Source organism: Echiichthys vipera, assembly GCF_963691815.1.
Source record: "Echiichthys vipera genome assembly, chromosome: X".
Lineage (NCBI taxonomy): Eukaryota > Metazoa > Chordata > Actinopteri > Perciformes > Trachinidae > Echiichthys > Echiichthys vipera.
This window is the reverse complement of record NC_139825.1, coordinates 9,049,589-9,072,443: the sequence shown is the minus strand read 5'-3', so window position 1 is coordinate 9,072,443 and position 22,855 is coordinate 9,049,589. Positions and strand designations below refer to the sequence as shown.

Sequence of the window (22,855 nt, the reverse complement as noted above, 5' to 3'; positions counted from 1 at the left end):
GACGTTACGCGTCTGGAGGTGGTGGAGACGTCACTGTTGACAACAAAAGTATCAATACTTTTGAATATTAGTATCTAATCTGATACAAATTTTTAGCATTAATTAATTTTTAAGCAATTTTTGACAACCCTAGTGTCTGATTTTTTGTAAATCAGACTTGAGAGCTCAGGCACCAGCCAATGTCAATTATCTCAAAATGGCATTAATCTCCTCTAGTTTTGTGTGTTTCAGCCGTTCCCTCAACTGTCTGTGATGAAGTTGGGTGACAACAAAGCAGAGGAAAAGAAAGAGGTGGCTCTGGCCCCAGGCCCCTGTGTGGGCTGTAGACTCAGCAGCAAAAACAACGCCATCGCCAGACACATCTCTCTGGACAAGTACCACTACATGTCAGTTCATGTTAGAATTTTTATTCCAAAAAAAGCAACTCAACAGTCATAATTTATGTTCTGTTGCTCCTTACAGTGGATTCCCTAAACAGCATTCATTCCTGTACAAGCGGAGTGCCCTGCCCCTGACAGACGAGGAGAGGAGTATATTCACTTTTCAAAACATGAAGACACATACATCAGCTGTCAAGCCTTTCAGGAATATTGACAGAAAACAGAACCCACAAAAACGGCACTGTGATGACCAAGTAGGCCAATAAGCATTAAAACTAGTATCTTGTGCAATAAATAATTGTAGCACTAAATTTGAAGAGCACTTTTAATACCATCAAAAGAGAACGCCCATTTTCACAGATCTGGTCCACAGATGATGGTGTTATCTTCAAAGCCATGGTTAATTAAATACAGTAACTACTAACATAAATCTCTTAATTTATTAATCAGGTGTACAAATAATGTCGGCCAAAGTAAGTAGTAATAGAAGAATAAAGACACATCGTTGGAAGGGTGAATTTGACTGGGAGAACTCAGTATGTTCTTTCAAGAGGATGAGAGCAGACATAGGCTCTGTTCTCCAAGACCTCCCTGGCGATCTTCTTGATGTTGGAATCGTTGTTCTCAGGAGAGTCTGGAACAGATTGCAATGGGAATAACAAAACAACTTTCATTTGTTAAATACAAAACACAACACTGTATGGATCATGTCACTGGATAACTTTGGATTACAGGGTGTGAAAATGAAAAGCAGCACGGGGTTTGAGTGTTGGTATGCAAGTTTTTTGTACTGAGATGCAGTAAAGAAAACAAAACTCAAGGGGCTGTTTTCAATTACCATTTTTGGTTGTACTTACGTTTTTGCAACTGAGTCATCAAGTAATTGTTTTTGAAGAAAGCGTCGGTGCAGAATGTGTTTGCGAGAAGCACCTAGAAAAATTAACAAACCTCAGCAAACCTGCAGACATGAATCAAACTGGAAAACACACTAATTCAAACTATATGTGATGCAGGAGGCACTTAAAGGCAAAACATATCAGAAGCAATCATATGTGAAGTGAGACTATTGCAAATATTTGGAGCATCAATTTGACCTGCTAACACATCACAACACAAGACAACAAGTGGAAACGTTGGGCACAAATTTCATTTCAAGAACCCATAGGTTTGATTTTACAAAAATATGACCAATTACTTTTCCACACATCATGAAAATAAGTCAAAATTAAAACCAAACATGAACACCCAAGCTTTTACAAGAACATTGGATGAAAGCTTAATGATTAAAGCCATATTTGCTTTTAACATAATTCAGAACTTGGTTTACATTACTTTGTGAACCTCGGGCAAAACATTACTGTAGACATGAATGACTATCTTTGGAATGAAATAGAATTAAACAGGATCTCCACAGTCGGTGTGTGTTTTTAATATAAAATATAAAGGTGGGCCGCTACATGTTTGCTGACATTTATGCCTGTAGCTACAGTGGAGAGGAATACTGAAGGAGGAGCACAGGGCTGGGCATCTGAAACACAGAATGGTGTTGCAAAAGAGGATAATACAAAGCATTCACTGCCTTCTTTAATGTTTCTCTGTTTAGAGTTTATGTGCTTTGCTTTGATCTACATAAATGTTAGTGATTACACACAGCACACGACTAACCTATACTTAATGCAGAGGATAAAAGTAATCTCTCTCTCCCATTTCCTGTCAAAACTCCAGCTGTCCTATTTAAATAAAAGGCATGAAAGGCCAAAAATAAATGAATAAAAACTTTATTTTCGTCATCTTCCACCTTTCTCATCTCATCATTAAAAAATAAATCAATCTAAAAGTTTCATACATCAAACCACTGTAAAAGTCAAGTGTGGATAGAAGGCAACTGCCTTTTTCATCACATAAGCTCATGTTAAATCAGTTTGACTAGAATTATTATTGGATTATTGTTTTTATCTAGACTAGATGAACTGAAAAGCTCAAAATAATCTGATGGCTAAAAAAGGACATATGACGCAGCAATAAAACTAAACACATTTTGACTTAAATGACTAAAATACAGTGACTTTTCACCAGCTAAAACTGGAAACTACTTTCATTACAAAAGAGAGATAAATTGCCTCAAGATGAATATTAATTCCAGGTGTATAGGAGGCCTATGGCCTTTGAAGTTATTACCATGATGCACTTCCTCTGCTCTTTGACTCAACTGCTTTGGACCAATATTGTGCTTTCTTCTCAATTCTGCTAGGCCCACCTTAACAGGTCTCAGTTAAAGCTTTGGTGTGTGTGTGTGTGTGTGTGTGTGTGTGTGCGCGCGCGCACACACACCTCATGGTCATGATTCCTGAGCCCAATGCTGATGGAGCGGCTGGTTCTGGACAGGACTGCTGTCATAGCATAGAGGTGGATCATCACATCTGCTACTCTCTTCAGGACAAGCTGTTCATCCACTATGGTCTGAAACATATGTGAGAGAAAACACCAAGGTCACTTTTATCATTGATCATTTCTAACCTCTGAAAATATTTGACTTCCTTCCATTGAAGTGTGTCTTTGTTACACTGCTAAAATAAAGTCATTGGCCCTCATTTATCAAACGAACGTACGGCATAAAAACGTGCGTATGACCATTTCCTGGCAAACTTCGGCATTTATCAATTTGGACGTGAGCGGGAGCTAAGATCAAATCTCACGTCTGGTCTGAGATTGTGTACGCACATTTCAGCCTGTGGATTTGCGGTGCAGCACAGCAAAATCTTGCTGAAAATAATTAACAAACCTCAGCTGTCATTAAGCATAAGCAGTCACAGATCACAGATCAAAACAGATTCTTAAAACGAATAAAAAAAATAAAGCAATTGATTATACTCATGTGCGTCTGAAGGCACCATCCATGAATGATTACGCATTCATCAATCGCAAAAACTACCACTCGATAAATGTGCAGGTGATTTGTGATGCCAAGCTGTCGCTTTTAAACGTGGTGGCCAGGGGACACACACGATTCTTTTATATTTCAAAACAGCTTGGTTCCAGCCCCCCCGCGACCCCGACAGCCCCGCTTGGCTGCAGGAAAGCGCACTGCAGAGCCAAAGTCATCTCCTCGGTTAGTGGCTACCCTCGATAAATTGCATTAAATCAAACAAGGTATCAGATGATTAACATATTGGTATGGTTCTTCTAGGTGACAAAGGTTATCCTCTAATGGAATACCTAATAACCCCGCTGGCAAACCCTGCTACAGAGCAGGAGCGCAGGTTCAGCAGTGCGCACACACGCACACGGGTCACAGTGGAGCACTGCTTCGGGTTGACTGCCTCCATTATTCTTTTCCATACAGTGTTTTAATGGGCCCCTTTTATTCCAGTCTTAAGACTGCCAAAAAGCACATCTTTATTTTGCTCCATCTCGGATGTCAGGATGCCGATCTGTGTGTCGGAAAAGTGTCTTTTCCTACCATTGTTTCGTCTCTCAATGTTTGACCTCAGTGGGCGAGGCCTCCGAACCAGTAATATTTAAGGTTGTAACATGTCAATGACGATCAAATTCAGCCGCCGCATTTATCAAGGCCCGCTTATTCGTACGCTGAGATTGGTTAGATACGAATGTTTCATAAATCACACGTGTCCTGTCGTACGACCAATTCTGCGCTCAGATCTGTGCCCGTTTTCAAGCAAGATTGATAAATGAGGGCCATTGTGTTTAATATAGTAATTTATCAGGTAGTGTGAAGTTCACTGAATAGCATTATTTGCATACCTCACAGAGGACAACCCAAAGTTATTACAGTACACACTTCAGACTTCTCTAACCACTTCAAGCTTTGAACATTAGGTTGGTACAAAAAGGAAAATTCCAGTTTAGTATAGCTTGAAAGGTCTATTTATAGCTTGATTTACTTCATTCCTATCACTAACAATGCACACTGTATATCCCAGTTCAAACTGTCCCTGATAACCATCCATCATAGTTCAGGGTGTGACTTTCTGATTCAATGTTGACCAATTGTACTTATGCTTATAATACTTATTGTACAACCCTAGAGGCAACCCCACGCATGAATGGTCTCAGGATGCTTTACTGTTGGCATGACACAGGACTGATGTTAGCGCTCACCTTTTCTTCACCAAACAAGCTTTTTTCCAGATGCCCCAAATAATCGGAAAGGGGATTCATCAGAGAAAATGACTTTACCCCAGTCCCCAGCAGTCCAATCTCTGTACCTTTTCAGTCCATAGCAGTCTGTCCCTGATGTTTTTCCTGGAGAGAAGTGGCTTCTTTGCTGCCTTTCTTGACACCAGGCAATCCTGCAAAAGTCTTCGAGTTGTGCAGATGCAGTCACACCTGCCAGCGGCCATTCCTGAGTAAGTTCTGCATTGGTGGTGCCCCGATCCCACAGCTGAATCAACTTTAGGAGACAGTCCTGGCACTTACTGGACTTTCTTGGGTGCCCTGAAGCCTTCTTCACAACAATTGAACATCTTTTCTTGAAGTTCTTGACGAATCGATTAATGGTTGATTTACAGTAGGTGCAATCTTACTAACAGCGATATACTTGACTGTGAAGCCTTTTTGTGCAAAGCAATGATGACATGTTTTCTTGCAGGTAACCATAGTTAATAGAGGAAGAACAATGCTTTCAAGCACCACCCTCCTTAAAGCTTCTAGTCTTTTATTCTAACTCAATCAGCATGACAGACTGATCTCCAGCCTTGTCCTTGTCAACACTCTTACCTGTGTTAACCAGAGGAGCACTGACATGATGTCAGCTGGTCCTTTTGTGGCAGGGCTAAAATGCAGTGGAAATTGTTTTTTGGGATTAAGATAATTTTACAATTAAAATGCAATTCATCTGATCACTCATCATAACATTCTGGAGCATATGCAAATTGCCATCATGAAAACTTGAGGCAGCAGAATGTGAAAATGTATATTTGTGTCATTCTCAAAACTTTTGGCTACTACTGTAGTTTCACAGTTTCATCTGAGTTTTGTAAGCCTGGTAAGCTGCAGAAAAAGCATTCAGTAACTATGACACTCCTCTGTCAATCATCTCTTAAACACGCCTCACATGAGTTAAACGCTTGTGATTGGCTAAAGGAGGACTTTAAGACAAATGGGAATTTTGTTCAAAGGAATTGGAAACGTTTGAGCAGGAAGATCACACTGTTTTTTTTTCCCGAATATGAAACCAATCAAATGTTACCTTTCCATATCTGTACAGCAGGCTCTCCACAGTCGATCCAAAGAGACTAACATTCTGTTCCAACTTCTTTGCACTTTCCTGTGAACAGAAAACTCATGAGCATTAACGAACACACCTAAGACTTTCAGAAAATGTATCCTTTAAGAGCGCACACAAAGTTCTTACTGTTAAGCTGGGATGCACCACTCCATCTTTTCCCGTCAGCCCCAGGTCCTCTGATCTTCCCATAGTGTTCCAGAGTTTCTTTCCTACCATGCCCAAAGCCATACCTATATTTCCTTTCTTCATCTCTCTGCAGGCAGAGCAGAGAAAAGTCTGAGACTCAAGACTGGCTAACAAACCATCTGCAAGTTTTATTGAATAACATAACCTTGTGATGGTATATCACTATTTACACAAAAAAAAAAAATCAATGTCATCACAGTCTCTGAGACAACCCAGTTTCCATACACAAACACATTTAAATGTTGAAAGAGAAAAACTGAATTGTTTTTGAAACTCATATCCTCATTTTTAATTTAATTCCAGCAACATATTACACTGCTAGATTAGTAAAGAACAATTTATTAAGACAAATTGGGAGATGTTGAAAAAGATACAGAAACTTTGGTACAATGACCATCTTAATAAGATTAACCCGGCCTGCAAGGGACAGGGGGAGGGCCGCCCATCTAGACAAGTCTGACTTGCATGTATCTAATAGCAGCTGGAAGTTCTTTTGAAAAAGGTCCCTGAAGGAGCTGGTGATAAACATCCCCAAATACATTAACTCCTCTTCAGCTGTTTTAAAGGGAAATATTGATTGTGGGAGTAATCTCGCCAAGTTGTTGACAAAAAAATAACTCACTTATCTGAATAATCAACTTATACCCTGATAGGTGCCCCAACTGATCCAGAATTGATAAAACTGGGGGGAGGAAGGATGTGGGGTTTGAAATAAAAAAGAGAAGGTCATCAGCATACAAGGAAAGTTTGTGGACTAGACCAAAACGAGTGATGCCTTCAAACTCATTCTGGGTTCTAAGCCAGATGGCTAATGGATCGATGGATATCTTGAACATCAATGGTGAGAGAGGACAGCCCTGCTGGGTCCCATGTTTGAGAGAGAAACTTAACCCAGGAAATAAAATTAGAATCAAAGCAAAATTTCTCAAAAAAGAAAAATAGAAACCCCCACTCTACCCGACCAATGGCTTTCTCTGCATCCAGAAGTGTCTGACCCAGGTGAGAATATGATGTTGAGCAGCCTTCTGGTGTTGAAGAATGAATGTCTCCCTAATGTTAAGCCTGTCTGGTCCAGTGAAATTATCCAGACAGGCTTCACACCCTGGAGGCGGAGGGTGAGGACCTTAGCAAGAATCTAACAGTCTACGTTTAAAAGTGAGACCAGTTTGTAGCTATCACACGAGGAAGGATCCCTGTCTTTCTTCAGGAGCAATGAAATAGATGCCTCATACAAAGTCGCTGGCAGTCTGCCTTCAGTAAAGGAGTCATTGAACATTCTCACAAGGATGGGCTAATAGCGTCGAGTATGCCTTAAAGAACTTGGTAACCATCAGGACCAGGATATTTCCTGTTCTGCATAGACTTGATCGCTTCATGCACCTCCAACAGAGAGATAGGTCTACTGAGTTCCCTAGAGATATTTATATTAATCTGAGGGTACATTAAGCCGTCTAAGGGAATAGGGGCTGCATTCAGGAGTATATAGTGAGGTATAGAAATCAGAAAAAGACTTGTTGATCATCACTGGGTCAGAAGTGTGGCTACCGTCTGGTAGTTGAATTTGATAGCGCACTCACACTGTCCATCCGTACCGTGCCGCGGGCTTTAGGGTACTTAGCCCGCCGTCCCTCTCCCCCCGCGGGCCAGGCCAGTTTGTACTCGCACTGCCTGGGCGTCGCGCGAATGCTTCTTGCCTGTCCATACGTCATCAAGCCGTAACACATCACACGCATCGATTGACATCATCGCGATGCGTCGCTTTGTTTACAAAGCTTTCCATAGACCTCAGAGTTTTTGTGCGTCTTGTCCGACTGTTTTTGAATATTTTCATCCGACCGAATCTGCAGTAAACACTCCACCTCCGCATCACACCAACGTGAACCTTTCGCCGCCATTGTTTTAAATTTCTGCGCATGGTCCGTCTTTTTTTTTCTATGTTCGAACAGGCGCACATAAAATGACGTCAGAGCCGCCGTAGGCCTCATGCTCGTACACGTGCGCACGCTCGTGCTTGTACATGTGTAAACTCACTTACAAAAGCCCACCTCTCCCAAACGGTCCGTGGCCGGCAAGCTGGCCGCAGCTAGGCGCGGTACGGTTGCACTCACACTGGTCAAATGAACTAGACTTTACCCATAAAACCTGTTTGGGCACGGTACGAGTGCGACCTTAGGGCGCACTCACACTGTCCTTCTGCACCGCGCCCCGGGCTTTAGGGTACTTCTCCCCCCTCCTTCTCCCCAGGGCCGTTTGTACTCACACTGCCTGGGCCTCGCGCAAATGCGTCTTGCTGTCCATACGTGATCACGCCGTAACACGTCACACGCATTGATTGACGTCATCGCGATGCGTGGAGCAGGTGTACTCACACTGGTCAAACGCACTAGGCTTTAGCCGAAAAAACGGTTTTGGCCCGGTGCGGAAGGACAGTGTGAGTGCGCCCTTAGAGATCAGTCTAGAAGAACTAGCTGCGCTGCCCTGCTGCGCCAGCAGTTTCCCTGCCTTATCGCCCTGCTCAATTGCTTGTTTGGATTGTTACGTGTGTCATTAAGAGGCTGTGTACTGAATGTAGTAGTCATCGTTTCTTATAAAGGGAGGGGAATGGAGAGGTGGAGTAAGTTCCATCCAGTTTCACCAGTTTCTCCACAATTTCCACCAGCCTACCCCGTTCAGCCCTTCTCATTTGAGAAATATGGGATATCACTTGTCCCCGAATAGTAGCTTTAAGCGCTGCCCGTAGAGTGCCACTGCTGACATCATGGGTGTCATTAAACTCTATGTAAGAGCATATTTGCGTTGCAAGAAAATCTTTAAACTTACTATCCAGCAGTAAGTGTGAGCTGAACCTCTATGGTGAACGTGGAATTGTATCTTGTGGAAAACTAATGTCAACTGCGGTAGGAGCGTGGTCAGAAGTGACTATTGGGTGATATTCACATGCATTCAAGCAGTCGAGGAGATTATTATTGAGTAAAAATAAATCAATTGGGGAGAATGTGTGGTGTGACGGGAGAAAAAAGAGAAAGCTTTCCCATGGGGATATCTAAACCTCCAAGGATCTGAAATTCCCAAATGTGATGCATATGTTTTTACTGTGTGTGCTGATTTGGAAAGGGTCACATCCTGCACCAGGTTAAAGTCCCCACCCATGATAACTGGTGACTGTCGGCATTTGGGATTTTGTCAAATAGCCTTGTGAAAAACTGTTCATAGTCCCAGGTGGGTGTATAAACCGAAGACCACTGGTGTGTTCTGAAGTGTGCCCGAAACTATGACATAGCGACCTTCAGTATCTAGGATTACATTTCTTGGCTCAAACAGGACCCTTTTATGAACGATGATGGCGGCCCCTCTAACTCTATCTGTAAATTTGGAAGGGAATAAGTGGCTCATCCTCGCCCTCTTAATACTTGAGATGTCAGCTGATTTGAGATGTGTTTCCTGCAGGAACATCACATCCCTCTTAAGAGGCTGTAACTGTGTCAAGACCTTACCTATTTTGATTACGTTGTTCATGCTCTTTGTATTACAGGAAATTAGACCCACTCCAGTAGTTAGATTGACACTGCATGACCTAAAGTATTCTGTAGTGTAGTGGAGGAAGAGAGTTTGGAGGAAGAGTAAAACAGAACCAAAAAACAGGGTCTCTTTCCAAACAATAACAGTATTTAACCCTTTAAGTCACAGAGGAAAAAGAACAAACAGCAAAAAGTAAATTAGCCAGCAGAGGGCACAAAGATGTCTCAAGGCAGGCAGGCCATGAAAGCATTCTTCCACATCGAATAAGATTAATAGAATTCCTGCCTATATAAAACCATATGTATAGACTGTATTGATGTAGGTCAGTAGAACCCTTTGACTAAATGAGTAACAGAAAGCAAGAATACTTCAGATAACCCTGTTGTGGTATGTGATAAAAATTTAAAATAAAATGAAGCTGTGAAGAAAGTATAGAATAACAAACTGAAATCTGCATGTAGACGAGCTTCCAGTACTTGACACAGGAGCTGATTGAAGATAGTCTGAATTCACATAATAGTGTAAGAAGGCACAAAAAAAAGATGAAAAAATAGGAATTCAATAATATCAGAAAACGCCGGATCTCGAGTCAACATGTGCGTAGTGAAGCCAATGAAGATAATCCGTCTTTTTTAAACAGCTGTTTTTGTCCTTGGCTGCGCGGACCTTTAATTGTGCTCTACAGCCATGGATAGATCTACTCAAATTGATGCTTCCCATAATCAGACAAGAAAGGAGCTGCTACAGTATATTAAAGCATTTAGTTTAATTGACATCTGGAGAGAGAATCATCCTAACCATCTAACTTTCTCTTGTTATTCTAGTATATGTCAGACTTTCTCCAGATTTAGTTAATATTTGGTTTCTGCCTCCTAGGTATCTACAGTCTCATAATCCTGCTTTGATAGCGTTATAATTTCAGATTATGCTTCGGTTTCATTTATCCTAAACATGACCCAATCTTTGAATTACTCCCCATTTTGGAAACATTTATAAAATTTATTGGAACACAAATTGATTATTATTTTGAAATCAATACAGATCAGACATCAGCTGCTATATGATGGGAGGCTTTTTGAGGAGCCAAATGATGAGCTACACAAGCAGTGTAGATTGGAAATAGAACAACTGGGAAAAAAAGATAAAGAATATTGAAACAATCTACTTTGCAAATCCTTCTCAACACTTATTTGTAGAACTTAATGAGCCAAAAGCTGAATACATTGTTTTATCTACAAATAAGGCAACTAAAAACTTGATGAAACTGAAGCAGTCCTATTATGAACAGGGTGAGAAAGCTAGTAAGCTCCTAGCATGGCGTATCAAACAAAAGGAAACTGAAAGAGCAATAAATACAATACAAACAGATGAAGGCTTGGTAACTAGTGACCCTAAAGAAATTAATGCAATTTTTTCAAGCTTCTATGAAAATTTATACCGGTCAGATTATTCGACCTCAGCTTTTCAAAAACAAAAGGAATTTCTTGATTTATTGGACTTTGTCCCGCTAAAGAAAGACTCTCAGGCTGCTCTAGAGTTTGACCTAGTGGCCGAAGAATTGTCTGCGGTTATAGGTAGCATGAAGGCGGGAAAAAACCCTGGACCGGACAGGATTCCCATTGAGATATATAAAACATTTAGAACTAAACTAATACCAGCTCTGCTCCAGATGTATCGTGAGTCTTTAGATAGGGGATCCCTTCCTCCTTCTCTCAATACAGCAGTAATGACTTTGTTGATGAAGCCAGAAAAGACACCCACTCTCTGTGGATCTTACAGACCAATTTCACTGCTTAATAATGATCTCAAAATTATTTGTAAAGTATTGGCTAGATGGCTTGAACTGAGTTTGCCTGAAATAGTTCACTCTGATCAGAATGGCTTTGTGCAGGGAAGGCAGGGCTTTCACAATATCCGTAGAGTACTTAATATAGTGTTTAATAAATCTGGCTGTACGGACACTGCCATTCTGTCATTGGATGCCGAGAAGGCCTTTGACATTTATTTGAGACTGCAAAGGTTTGGTGTAGGGAGAACATTTTGACTTCTTTATGCTGCTCCACAGGCTGTAGTTTCAACAAATGGGTTATTTTCAACACCTTTTGAACTGCACAGGGGGACAAGACAGGGTTGCCCCCCGTCGCCCCTGCTGTTTACCCTTGCTATTGAGCCACTTGCTATGGCGATTTGGAAAAACACCATCCTAGGTGGAATAAAAATAGGAGATATTGAACATTGCATAGCTTTATATGCAGATGATGTAATTCTGTTTTGTTCTAACTTGAAACAGACTCTACCTAGTTTACTTTATCTCACAAACCCTTTAGGGGTCTTTGCAGGTTACAAAATAAATAGCACCAAATCAGTAACATTATTTATGAATGAAAATGAGAAAATCAACCCTCCAATTCATACTCCTTTTCTGGTTTCATTGAAAGGTTTTGTGTATTTGGGTGTGAAGATAACTCCTACCATTGACAAAATTATCCCAATGAACTACAATCCCTTAACAGATAAACTGCATGTCAATGTTTTTAAAATGTCAATTTTACCTAAGTATTTGTATCTTTTCCAATCTATTCCACTTGCTCCCCCACTTTATTTATTTCCTGGTCACATGAAAAGCTCTTCTCCTACTTCATTTGGAACAACAGGCATCCCAGGCTTAGGCTCACATTGTTATATCTACCATACAATAGAGGTGGATTACAGCTACCAAATCGTATGTGGTATTACTGGGCAGCTCAAATCAGAGCAGGAATATTCTATTTTGTGAAGGACCATCCCCCAGCTTGGGTTTCAATAGAAACTCACTCAATTAATATTCCTTTGAATTCAGCCAACAAAAACAAATTAATAAAACAGACCAAAAACCCCTTCCTCAAAAATACAGTAACGATTTGGCACAGTGCTTTTGAATACTCTGGAGAGGTATGCCAGTTTTCCCCTATAATAATGATGCGTTTCAGCCTGGAGGAGCAGACAGCAGGTTTAAAATTTGGGCATCTCATGGTGTAGCTAAAATAGTTGACCTCTTTAAAGAGAATCATACTTTCATGTCTTTCTTAAGGCCAAGTATGGAATACCCTCAAAACACTTCTTTAAATATCTTCAATTGAGAGGTTTCGTACAAGCCAGGCAGGTTAATAGTTTTAAATTTCCCCAACTATATCAACTTTTCAGTGAGATTTTCAGACTCGCATGTGTCCTTTCTTTATAATTTGTTTCTAAGGTAATCCACAAAACATATTACAATCATGGAGATCATGACAGGACAGGAAGAATGGGCCGGAGCTTGTTTAACAGCTCAAACTCAAACTGTGAATACAAAATTTAAATAACTACAATACAGACAGTATATAACCCCAAATAAGCTGCACCTTTTCAACCCAAATATTCCAGATACTTCTATTAAATAGAAGCAACAAAAAGGTTCTTAATTCCCTTGCATGTGGGAATTCACTTAAACCAAAGTTATGTTCACTGAATATTTACCCGGACAACTGTGACCCCCAAAAATAAAACCTTACTCAATATCGGTTTTCTGAAAGCTAAAAAATGCCTGTTCATCGAAAAGGGATAAGCCTTGTACTACCTTCCAATGGTTAACAGGGATGTCTTTCTACCTGGCTTTAGAAAAGATAAGCTACACTGCGAAAAATAAGCTTGACAAATTTTGGAAAATCTGGAAGGTTTTCTATAATTTCCTTGAGAAAAATGATATTGCAGTAGATGGCTGGAATGATGAGCTGAACTTGAGATTTATCTATCTTTTCATTTTGTCTTGATTTAGTATATACATTTAGACCTTTTCATAGATCTATGTTTCTTTGTGTGTATATCTAGATAGATAGATAGATAGATAGATAGATAGATAGATAGATAGATAGATATACACATTTATTTGTTTACTTATTTTCTATTTCTTTATTTTATTTTACATTTTTTAAATTGTAGTTATTTATTCTCTTTTTTCTTCTTCGGTCATTTATTCAGTTAATGTTTTTTATTTATTTAATATATATATATATATATATATATATATATATATATATATAATTTTTTTCATCATTATTATTGCTATTATTTTTATTGACGTTTCCTGTATGTGCCTTCATTTTCTATGTTGTTCACTGTTTGTAAATTAACAAAATGTGCAATAAACATATGTTTAAAAAACCCCCCACAAAAACAACAACTATGGAACAAATGATTATGTGTAAAGTGAAAGAAGTCACTTACAGCGAAGAACCCACAGAGAATGATCAACCTGATTGGTCAATCACAGCATGTTATTCTTCTACAGCAGACCGTTATTTAGGACGCAGTTCTTCATATTCTTACTTGACTTTTCCTGTGAGAACTTTGCCAGCATACTGCATTCCAGTGAGAGCGATGTACATCCTCAGGATTTCATTGGTCCCCTTAAACAGCAACAGAATAAAAAAAAAACAAAAAAACAGCTGTCAGTTTCACACACTGTCAGTTTCATATTTTTCATGCTTTATATAAGTGGCAATACAGCCCATAAAGAACACGACAAAAAGGTGTGTGAGTGGGGATGGGGGTCTACTGTGGGATTGTCTCACATTACCAGAATCTCCACAGCATTGTGGACTACAGTCTGGCTACACAGGCTTATCATTATGGGATAGGAGAAAAAAAACGAACTTCTTATTTGTATTTATTTAAACTAATCACAATCGTCTTGGGCAGAGCTACGCCAATGGTGCAAAACAGATAGCGAAGCGCGCTTTACATCCGGCCCTGGATGTCAGCTTTATCCCAGCGCTGTACATCCAGAGAGCCCAATCCCATTTCTCATTTGTACTCCTTCCCCTTCCCCTACCCCTTGAAACAGTGTTACAAGGGGTAAGGGTTGAAAATCTAACCCTATGAAATGGGACACCACCAAACGCAATACGTCATTATGTACGGCTTTACATAAGCAGATGCAACGTATATTTGCTGGAGATTCAACGTGCTGTTCTCAGCTGCTACGGCTTGCGTGGACTATTGACATCCTTTTGCACTCGTCTGCAGCTAAGCGAAGACTTTTCAGAAAACAAAAATGTCTTCAATGCCTGGGAGTGCTGGTGGACCAGTGTAAAGTATCTAGTATAGAGTTTGTCTAGCTACACAACATGCTAACTTACGTATTAGTGTCTCTGGATTTTATATGATAATGAATAATATTTCATAGCCCTCTGTTTGAAGTGTAGGTCTGAAAAATCTCTGTTTGGAGGACTATCCAGCCCTCTCCCTTAGCCCTGCCCTTAGATGCCAGGGGGAATTGAGACACCCCTACCCATACACGTGAAAGTGCAAAACCGAGGGTTAGGGCTAAGGGGTGAAATGGGATTGGGCCTAACTGTGGGATAACAGGGCACCACGCTACATTTTGATATTTACAAGAGTTCAACATTGTCCTATCAATAAAAATCCCATTAAAACAATCTGATTTTGACTGATTTTGACTGATTATGATTGACGGCACAGACACTGATAAGCTGCTGCTCAATCCATTCATCCAACTCTATTTCATCCAACTATAGAGGAATCCTAAAACACAAGCCATGTAAGACCTTTAATTTCAAAGTCAAATGTGCCCCCTGGTGGCCACATGCAGAATGGATTCTCTTAAACAAACCCCAGTAGACTAGTACAGTAGACTCACTGTGTACATAAACCCATTGTCTAAAAAACTGAATTAAATCACCATTCTTCAGAAAATCTGACGTGAAATATTTTCTAGGGAATGTAATTTGAAGATTGTGGTCTGGTTTTCACATCACACTATTTGTGTGAACTCTGTGTGTGGCTGAAAGAAAAAGACAAGGAACATGACCTCTGGTCAGGGGCGGAGTGGGACACAAAAATCCGCCGGGACAATCCTGACTGCACCGGCCCACAACTGGCCCAACCCATCCCCTCCACCAGGACAGGGGTGTGTGTGTGTGTGTGTGTGTGTGTGTGTGTGTGTGTGTGTGTGTGTGTAAAACCCCACTCTGCCCCCACTGAGGAGGAACTTTGAAGAACTCAGCTCAAATGTTCAGCTAATTCTCAACAATGTCAAAGCTTGAGCTAACCGTTTTCCTGTCCACTCACCTGAAGCACTAATTGAGGCCTGGTTGTTTCTGAATAAATCTGTGATTTCTGACCATTTTAAACACGGAGCGATCATTGGAGCCATACGTAGTTCCCATTTCCCATGAGGCTTTGCTCTGACCATTCTACATTAATTTATGAACAAAAAAACAAGTTCAATCGTTGCCCATTTTATATTTGTGGTCATGAAAGTTATGTAATGTCTGAATAAAAATAATTAGATCAAGATAGGAAGCTAAACAAAAATCAGTAGGCTGGATGAATGAGAGTGAGTGTGACACTGTACTAACCATGAGTGAGATGTAGAGACACAATATGTGTTAGCCCGGGAAATCTCCCGATTGTCCAGATGGCCACTCCGCCCCTGTCTCTGGTGTTTTTATTGGTAACTACGACCCAGATTTAAAGTCTGTGTAAAGTAAATCTTGTAAAAACGCTGACTTTGTATTGTGTTAGGGTGCCTCCTTGTCAATCCTGTCTGCTAGCAAAACACAGATAAATACCTAAAAGATGTTTTGTTATGGGGTGAACTACCAAGAGGGTAAAGAGCCAAGAACTGTTTTTATAGGCTGCTGTCAAAACTAAGCCTTTATGAAGCCAATAGTGGATACAGTCTTTGGCTCAATGCTAACACATAGTGGGAATTACAGTTTTTTACAACGGAAACGAGCTTCAATGGCAATATCATTCTAACAAGAAGAATAACTCTTATAGCTAGTATAACTGCCACAACAACCAGGCAAATAATTAGAGCTTAGTCGAGTAGATATTACTGTTCATTTGCATCATTGCAATGTTTTATAGTGAAAAATTAAATTAAAAGTCTGCTAGCTCAATGCTTACACATTATGCAAATTACCATTAACACAATAACGGAAATTAACACCGTGACCCCGTCCTAACAGAAGTACCTCAAAGATAGGCAGGATGCGACAGTCCCTGACGTAGCGCTCATAGGGGTAGTTCTTCGTATAACCCAGACCTCCAAGGACCTGAAGAGCTTCGCTGACACAAATCCAGCCTCCCTCTGAGCTGAACACCTGAACAGATGATAGAAAATGCACATTGTGAAACATTTTCTTTTAGGCTGCTTTTATATGAACAAAGTTTCATGACAAAGCTACCTGACCTTGACCATGGCAGCCTCAAGAGAACAGTCTGGAAGCCCCGGTCTGTCCATCATCCCTGCAGTAAGGTACGCCATGCTCTCCATAACAAAGGCATTAAGAGCCATCAATGCAAACTTCTCCTACAGTAACAGGGAAAAAACAAACATTATTTCAGCCCTGACCAGACTGGTGTTTATTCACAAAGGTCCAATGAGGGAACTGTGGACTGTACCTGAATCATTCCAAATTCAGCCAGACTTTTGTTGAACTGCTTCCTGGTTGCGGCGTACTCAGAGGTCAGTTCTACATGCAGTCAGACAGAGATCAAGACATTTTACAAAACCCACACATGTAAGTTCTTCATCAGTTATTTCAGCTGCTGTAAAGGGTTTTTACCAATCATTTTTTTAATCATTCCAGCTGAAGAAGAGCCCATACTGAACCGCCCTGAGTTCAGGATGTTCATGGCAACCTTTCCAACACAAAGAAAAAGGTAGGTAGGTAGGTAGGTAGGTAGGTAGGTAGAAAACGTTAATGTCCTCCAGAAGCAATTTTGTTTACAGCATAGACACATTGACACACGATTCACGGATACAGACATTGATTCAGACATCTACAACACTGATTTCTTGGACACTTACATTTACATACACACATTAATAAATATAATACAGTAACACAAACAAGTGTCGATTATTGCAATCTTCCCTAAAGGCCTTGTGTAATAAATGTATAGACTAAACTATAAAGACTTTTAAATGTGTTTCTTTTTAAAGCTTTTAATGTTTTATGTAAAGCTCTTTGAAATACCTTGTTGTTAAATTGTGCTATACAAATAAACTTGCCTAGCCTTGCCTTACTGTTGTTAGACTTCAGAAATGTCCCTGTGTCGTGCCACTCCTCAGATCTTATTTAATTGTGTTATTGCCATGGGAATAAATTAGTTCTTAGCTCTGTTGGTTCTGACGCTAGGGTACAATCAAAAGGTTGGTTTACAAATCAGCACACTGTTACAGATAAAGTCATGTGAGATTGTGTTGAGGACAGGATATAGCTTACCTTGAATCCACCACCTACTTCTCCTATTACATTCTCCACTGGCACTGGGACGTTGTCAAAGGTAACTTCACAGGCTGAAAAAGTCAAACTGTTTATTTGCAAATGACATAAAAAGGCACAATCCCTACCAAGACCACTCTGTGTTTATCCTTCTATTCAAATCGCAAGAGGCTTACTGTTGGAGCCCCGGATGCCCAGTTTGTCCTCAGGCTTGCCGTTGTTGACACCCCCAAAGGACCTCTCCATGATAAAAGCTGAAATCTTATCTTTCTTCACTCCATCTACAACCACCTCCGTCCGGGCAAAAACTGTCATAATATCTGCTATGTCTCCGTTTGAAATCCAGATCTGACAACACAGGTGGAAAGGCATGGGATCTTTAGAGTTTATGGCAAACAAATGATGCAAGATGATAAAAAAACTGAAGCTCAGATCAAACATTTGCAAGCTTCATTGCTCTCACCTTCGAGCCGCTGATCAGGTAATGTTTTCCGTCTTCTGACAGGGTTGCGCGGGTCTGAATGGAGGCTGCATCACTTCCACTGAAACGATCAAACTGAGTGAGTCAAGCTAATCTACTTAGTCATTTCTGATTGGTTTGAATTCTCATAATTGGACTCCTCAGACAGTCTGGTCAACATTTTACTAGGGCTGGGGGATAATTCGATATGATCACATATCATCTTTCAATGGAATCGTATCATGGTGAAATCATATATCGAGATATTGCGAGAAACGATTAAAGAATATCTATTAAATGAATTACCAGAAAACATGCTATATCGTGATATATATAGAGATATGAAATTACCTAAATTGGGAAAGAAGATTTTGGCTATATGGTCCAGCACTACATTTTATCCTTGTTTTAAATGACTGCGCCAGCTACAGTACCTATACACAGTATTCACTCCCTCAGAAGTTTTCGGGCTCTATTTCTCACTCCACAGTGCGCGCAGCGCAACTATTGTTGCTAGTTTCAGACCAACGCAGTCATTTTCAGTGTTTTCCTGCAATTTAAAGGGTGCATTATTCTGATAGTAAGATTAATGATGCACTGACTGCAGTTCTATCTGAGGACCCACAATTAATTTATAGCGGACGGGTTGCAGGTGGGTGATAAAATAGATCAGTGAAATATTAATTGTATTCTCTAAAATGTCAACAGAGCAGTGCTGGAAAGCTGCTGCTCCGCTGTGTGCATTTACTGTATCTTCACTGACCATCTCAGAAGCTAAAGGTTCAGATCTGTTTTCTCTTTCAAGTTTAGAAACATAGTTTTTAGTTTTGCTGCTTAAATGGAGCTGTACTCAAAATTCAGAGCATAAATTATAGCAGCAAAATAAAGATTTTCTCTGTAAACATAAAGTGTAGTAATGTGCTCTAATCTCAACGACATTTCATTTTTTACCTTCCAGGCTCAGTCAGACAGAATGCTGCGATGTGCTCTCCTGAAGCCAGTTTGGGCAAATACTTCTGCTTCTGAGCTTCATTTCCCGCTATCAGAATCCCCTGAAACACCAAACAGCTGTCAGCAAATCACGCAGAGGGATCCCCTCAAAACCTCATTCATTCTCACAAATGGTGTTATCATCACTGTTGGGCAGTAACGCATTACTAGTTACTAGTAACACGTTACTGTAATGATATTACTTTCCCCAGTAACAAGTAGTGTAAACAATTACTAATAAAAGAAAATCAGTAATAATATCACAGTTCCAAAAAACATCTCGTTACAACATTACTTTTTGTCACTGAATTAAACTGAACAATGCAATCCCCAGCCTGGACTTTTATTATTTTTTAAATCCCTGCCAGACTATTTTTTTGCGTGCACGTCACCCTGCAGCGATAAGGTGGAACAATGGACACATTTACAGCTGTAGCCCCTCAGAGGCTAAACAACAGAGACTGGATTTGAATCGTGGTTGTGGACAACAGGCTACAAGCAACAAACAACTAATGAAGCTTGTGGCTGGATATGTGGTGGATGAGATGTTGCCCATCACCACAGTTGACTTGTCATCTTTCAAACAGATCCTAGAGGAAATACCGGCCACAGGTGACTGAAGACTCCCAGGTAAAAAATAATTTGCAAGTTATCTGATGGAAGCTAAGCTGAGCTGAAGAAAGCTTTCAAAGATATAGACTTTGTCTCTACAACTGCTGACATCTGCTCAACAATTTGACGATTTGGCAGCGCTCCGAAAGTCAGGTAACTTTTTGCCTTCAAGCCTCCAGTCACATATCACAGCATACAGAGAGCTCTTTAGCCTGTTCATAGACTATAAGGTTAATTTTCGGGACGAACAGGACAGGATCGAGGTTATTTTAGAGTAACGTGTCATATATAGTATATGTAATGGAACTAATGTTATTTGTTCCAAACATTGGAACGCAGAACAGTTAATATTTTGTTGCCAAGGTTACAGAAGACGCTTTTCTTGTGCCGGTTTGTTTAGATGTTTGGGGGGGGGGGATGTGGCAAATGTGGGAAAACACAGCATTATAGAGATGAAAAGTGCCCTGCAGAAAGAGCTACCTGCCACAACTGAACATGGAATGGGACACTGGGCCAGAGTATGTCGCAGCAGGTCAGTGATTAAGGTCACAGAGACTGAAAGGGATGAGCAGACCTCTTATTTTCTGGGTTCAGTGTCTGATGCTAATGAGAAAAGTGAAGAGTTGACTGTTCAACTACAAGCTTGACATGACACATGTCACACACTCGACCCTGAGAGAACACTGGACAGTCATTGAGCAGTTGACACAACCTACTGAATGATGCACTCCCATGGTAGTAGCTCTGAAGAAGAACACAGGCACAACCCGAATCTGCATTGACCTGACAAAACTAAATAAGTCAGTCAAAAGAGAACGCTACATCCTACCTACCTCAGATGAGATAACAGCCAAAGCAACTGTGTTTTCTTCCCTTGATGCTGCCAGTGGATTCTGGCAGATCCCTTTGTATCCAAACAGCTGCAAACTGGCAACATTCATAACACCATTTGGCAGATACTGTTTCAAAAGATTACCTTTCGTCATAACAAGTGCACCAGAGAACTTTCAGTAGAAGAAACTGGAGACTCTAGAAGGACTGGAAGGCATGACAGTCTTCGTAGATCACATCCTAATCTATGGGACCTCGATGGAGCAACATGATGCCTGACTCGAGAAGGTGCTGCAGCGTGTGGAGTTGGATGGGTTGAAACTCAACAAGGAGAAATGCTCCCTCAGGCAGAGCCAGCTACACTTCCTGAGTCATCTCATCAACCAGTCAAGGGTCAGACCGGACCCTGAAAAAGTGGAGGCCATACACCAGCTGCCACAGACTGAAAATGTGCAGGAGCTAGAAAAGAGTCCTCGGCATGGTGAATTACCTGGGGAGGTTCGTCCCAGCCCTTGCAGTGGTGGGACATACGTTGGATGAGCTGCTAAAGAGCAAGAACATCTGGACCTGGGGACACTGGCAGCAGCAGTCGGCTTTTGGGGACATTAAAAGAATGCTGACTTAAGCACCTGTTCTTTCGTTTTATGACGTCACAATGCCTACAGCTGTTTCTGCAGATGCCAGTAGGACTAGGAGCTGTGCTGCTTCAGCTCCAAGGAGAAGAGTGGAAGCCAGTAGCCTACTGCTCCAGACGTCTCTCAGAAGCTGATTCTACGCTATGCCCAGATAGAGAAGTGTCTGGCTGGTGTGTGGGCTTATGAAAAGTATCTGGGTGGCCTAGATGAATTTAGGCTTGAGACTGATCATAAGCCACTGGTGCCGCTCATCAACAGCCAGAGCCTCGATAACGTTCCCTTGAGATGTCAGCGTCTCGTAATGCGGCTTATGAGGTTATGTAGCTTTGGTGGTGCGAGGCATCCCAGCATCTCCAAGCAGGAGGGAAAGCATCAAAATGGCCACTGCAACTGACAGCGAGCTGTAGTCTGTCATCAAATGCATGAGAAGTGGATGGCCAGAATACAGTGGAAATGTACCACCAAACGTCAAGAGCATATATGAAGGTGAAAAATGAGATATCAGAGGCTGATGGTTTGCTCCTACGTGGAAGCAGGGTCGTCATTCCAATGTCACAGAGAGCCGACATCCTACAGAAAATACACGATAGACATCAGGGGCTAACAAAGTGTAGGGACAGAGCAAAGTCTTAAGTTTGGTGGCCTGGAATCTCTGCAGAACTCAAGAATACAGTGATGCCATGTCACTCATGCCAAGAGCAAAAGCGGGCCCAACAAAAAGAGCCGCTCATCTTGTACGAAAGGGACGTAGGCCGTTATTATTTACTCTGGGCGCGTGACAGTGTTTAGAGGCCGATGTGCGCGGTCCATCTGGAGCAAGCACACGCAAGCCTGAAGACGGCAGAAAGTGCAGAGAGGAGAGAGAGAGAGCGGAGGCTGCCAGTCAGAGAATAATCTGTTACATTTGTGTGCGTACGTCCATGAGACCTGTAAGTCCTATTATTTATGTTGCTAGTTCATTATCCTTTGTTTTTACAAGTTGATAATTATAGCCACTTAGCTTGGGGCTACTTGCCAACTTCACAGGATATGATTGTTAATTGGTCAGCTAGAAATGGATGTGTAGCTACATATTTGTTCTGTATTTAAGTTAGTGAGTGTGCTGTTTATACTAATTAGTTCCACTGTATATAATCTATAGAAAGCTGTGTGTTTATTACAACTATTAAGGTGCACATGCCAATATATGTTTGTGTATTTAATGTGGGCATGATAATAGGTTTTCCTTTTTTTGGTTAGAACCACTCACACAAAGCTATGCCCATGTTCTGTACTGTTGCTTGAGTTTATTAAACAGTCAAACTAAGAAGAGTTGTCAGAATCTGTGTTTTGGCAGACACACCTGGGGCAAAGCTAGAGATCAGGATCCGGGAACAACCATTATACAGTCCTTTATTACAACCCTCAGTAACACCATCTCTACACCTCTGCCTGAAAAACAACTACCTAGTAATAATAGATTATTACTGACGGTTCCTCAAGGTGCTGCCATCCATCACAAGTGCTCAAGTCATTCAGGGAATTAAAGCAAACGTTGCAAGGTTTGAGATCCCAGATGAGGTGGTGAGTGACAATGGTCCTCAATTCTCCAGTGCAGAATTCCAGGAGCTGAAAAAACAGCTAGACTTCAAGCACATCGTGTCTAGCCCTCTCCATCCTCAAGGAAATGGTCATCCGGAGAGAGCAGTACAGACTGCGAAGAGAGTCCTCTGACAAGG

General features: G+C 41.0%; 1 protein-coding gene across 1 annotated transcript in view; it reads right to left on the bottom strand.

Annotated features, from left to right (window-relative positions):
* Positions 1-391: 391 nt before the first annotated feature.
* Positions 392-22,855, bottom strand: part of acad9 (acyl-CoA dehydrogenase family, member 9) — a 31,493-nt gene continuing 9,029 nt past the window's right edge. Inside the window, exons 5-18 of the mRNA XM_083938851.1 lie at positions 19,021-19,121; positions 18,073-18,151; positions 17,786-17,957; positions 17,610-17,683; positions 16,947-17,022; positions 16,783-16,853; positions 16,571-16,690; positions 16,353-16,481; positions 13,678-13,757; positions 5,755-5,881; positions 5,590-5,667; positions 2,712-2,840; positions 1,238-1,310; positions 392-1,014 (exon numbers count right to left, since the gene is read on the bottom strand). Coding sequence (XP_083794977.1) covers positions 914-1,014; positions 1,238-1,310; positions 2,712-2,840; positions 5,590-5,667; positions 5,755-5,881; positions 13,678-13,757; positions 16,353-16,481; positions 16,571-16,690; positions 16,783-16,853; positions 16,947-17,022; positions 17,610-17,683; positions 17,786-17,957; positions 18,073-18,151; positions 19,021-19,121 — 1,410 coding nt within the window. The 3' untranslated portion in view covers positions 392-913. The remainder of the gene's footprint in view (positions 1,015-1,237; positions 1,311-2,711; positions 2,841-5,589; positions 5,668-5,754; positions 5,882-13,677; positions 13,758-16,352; positions 16,482-16,570; positions 16,691-16,782; positions 16,854-16,946; positions 17,023-17,609; positions 17,684-17,785; positions 17,958-18,072; positions 18,152-19,020; positions 19,122-22,855) is intronic.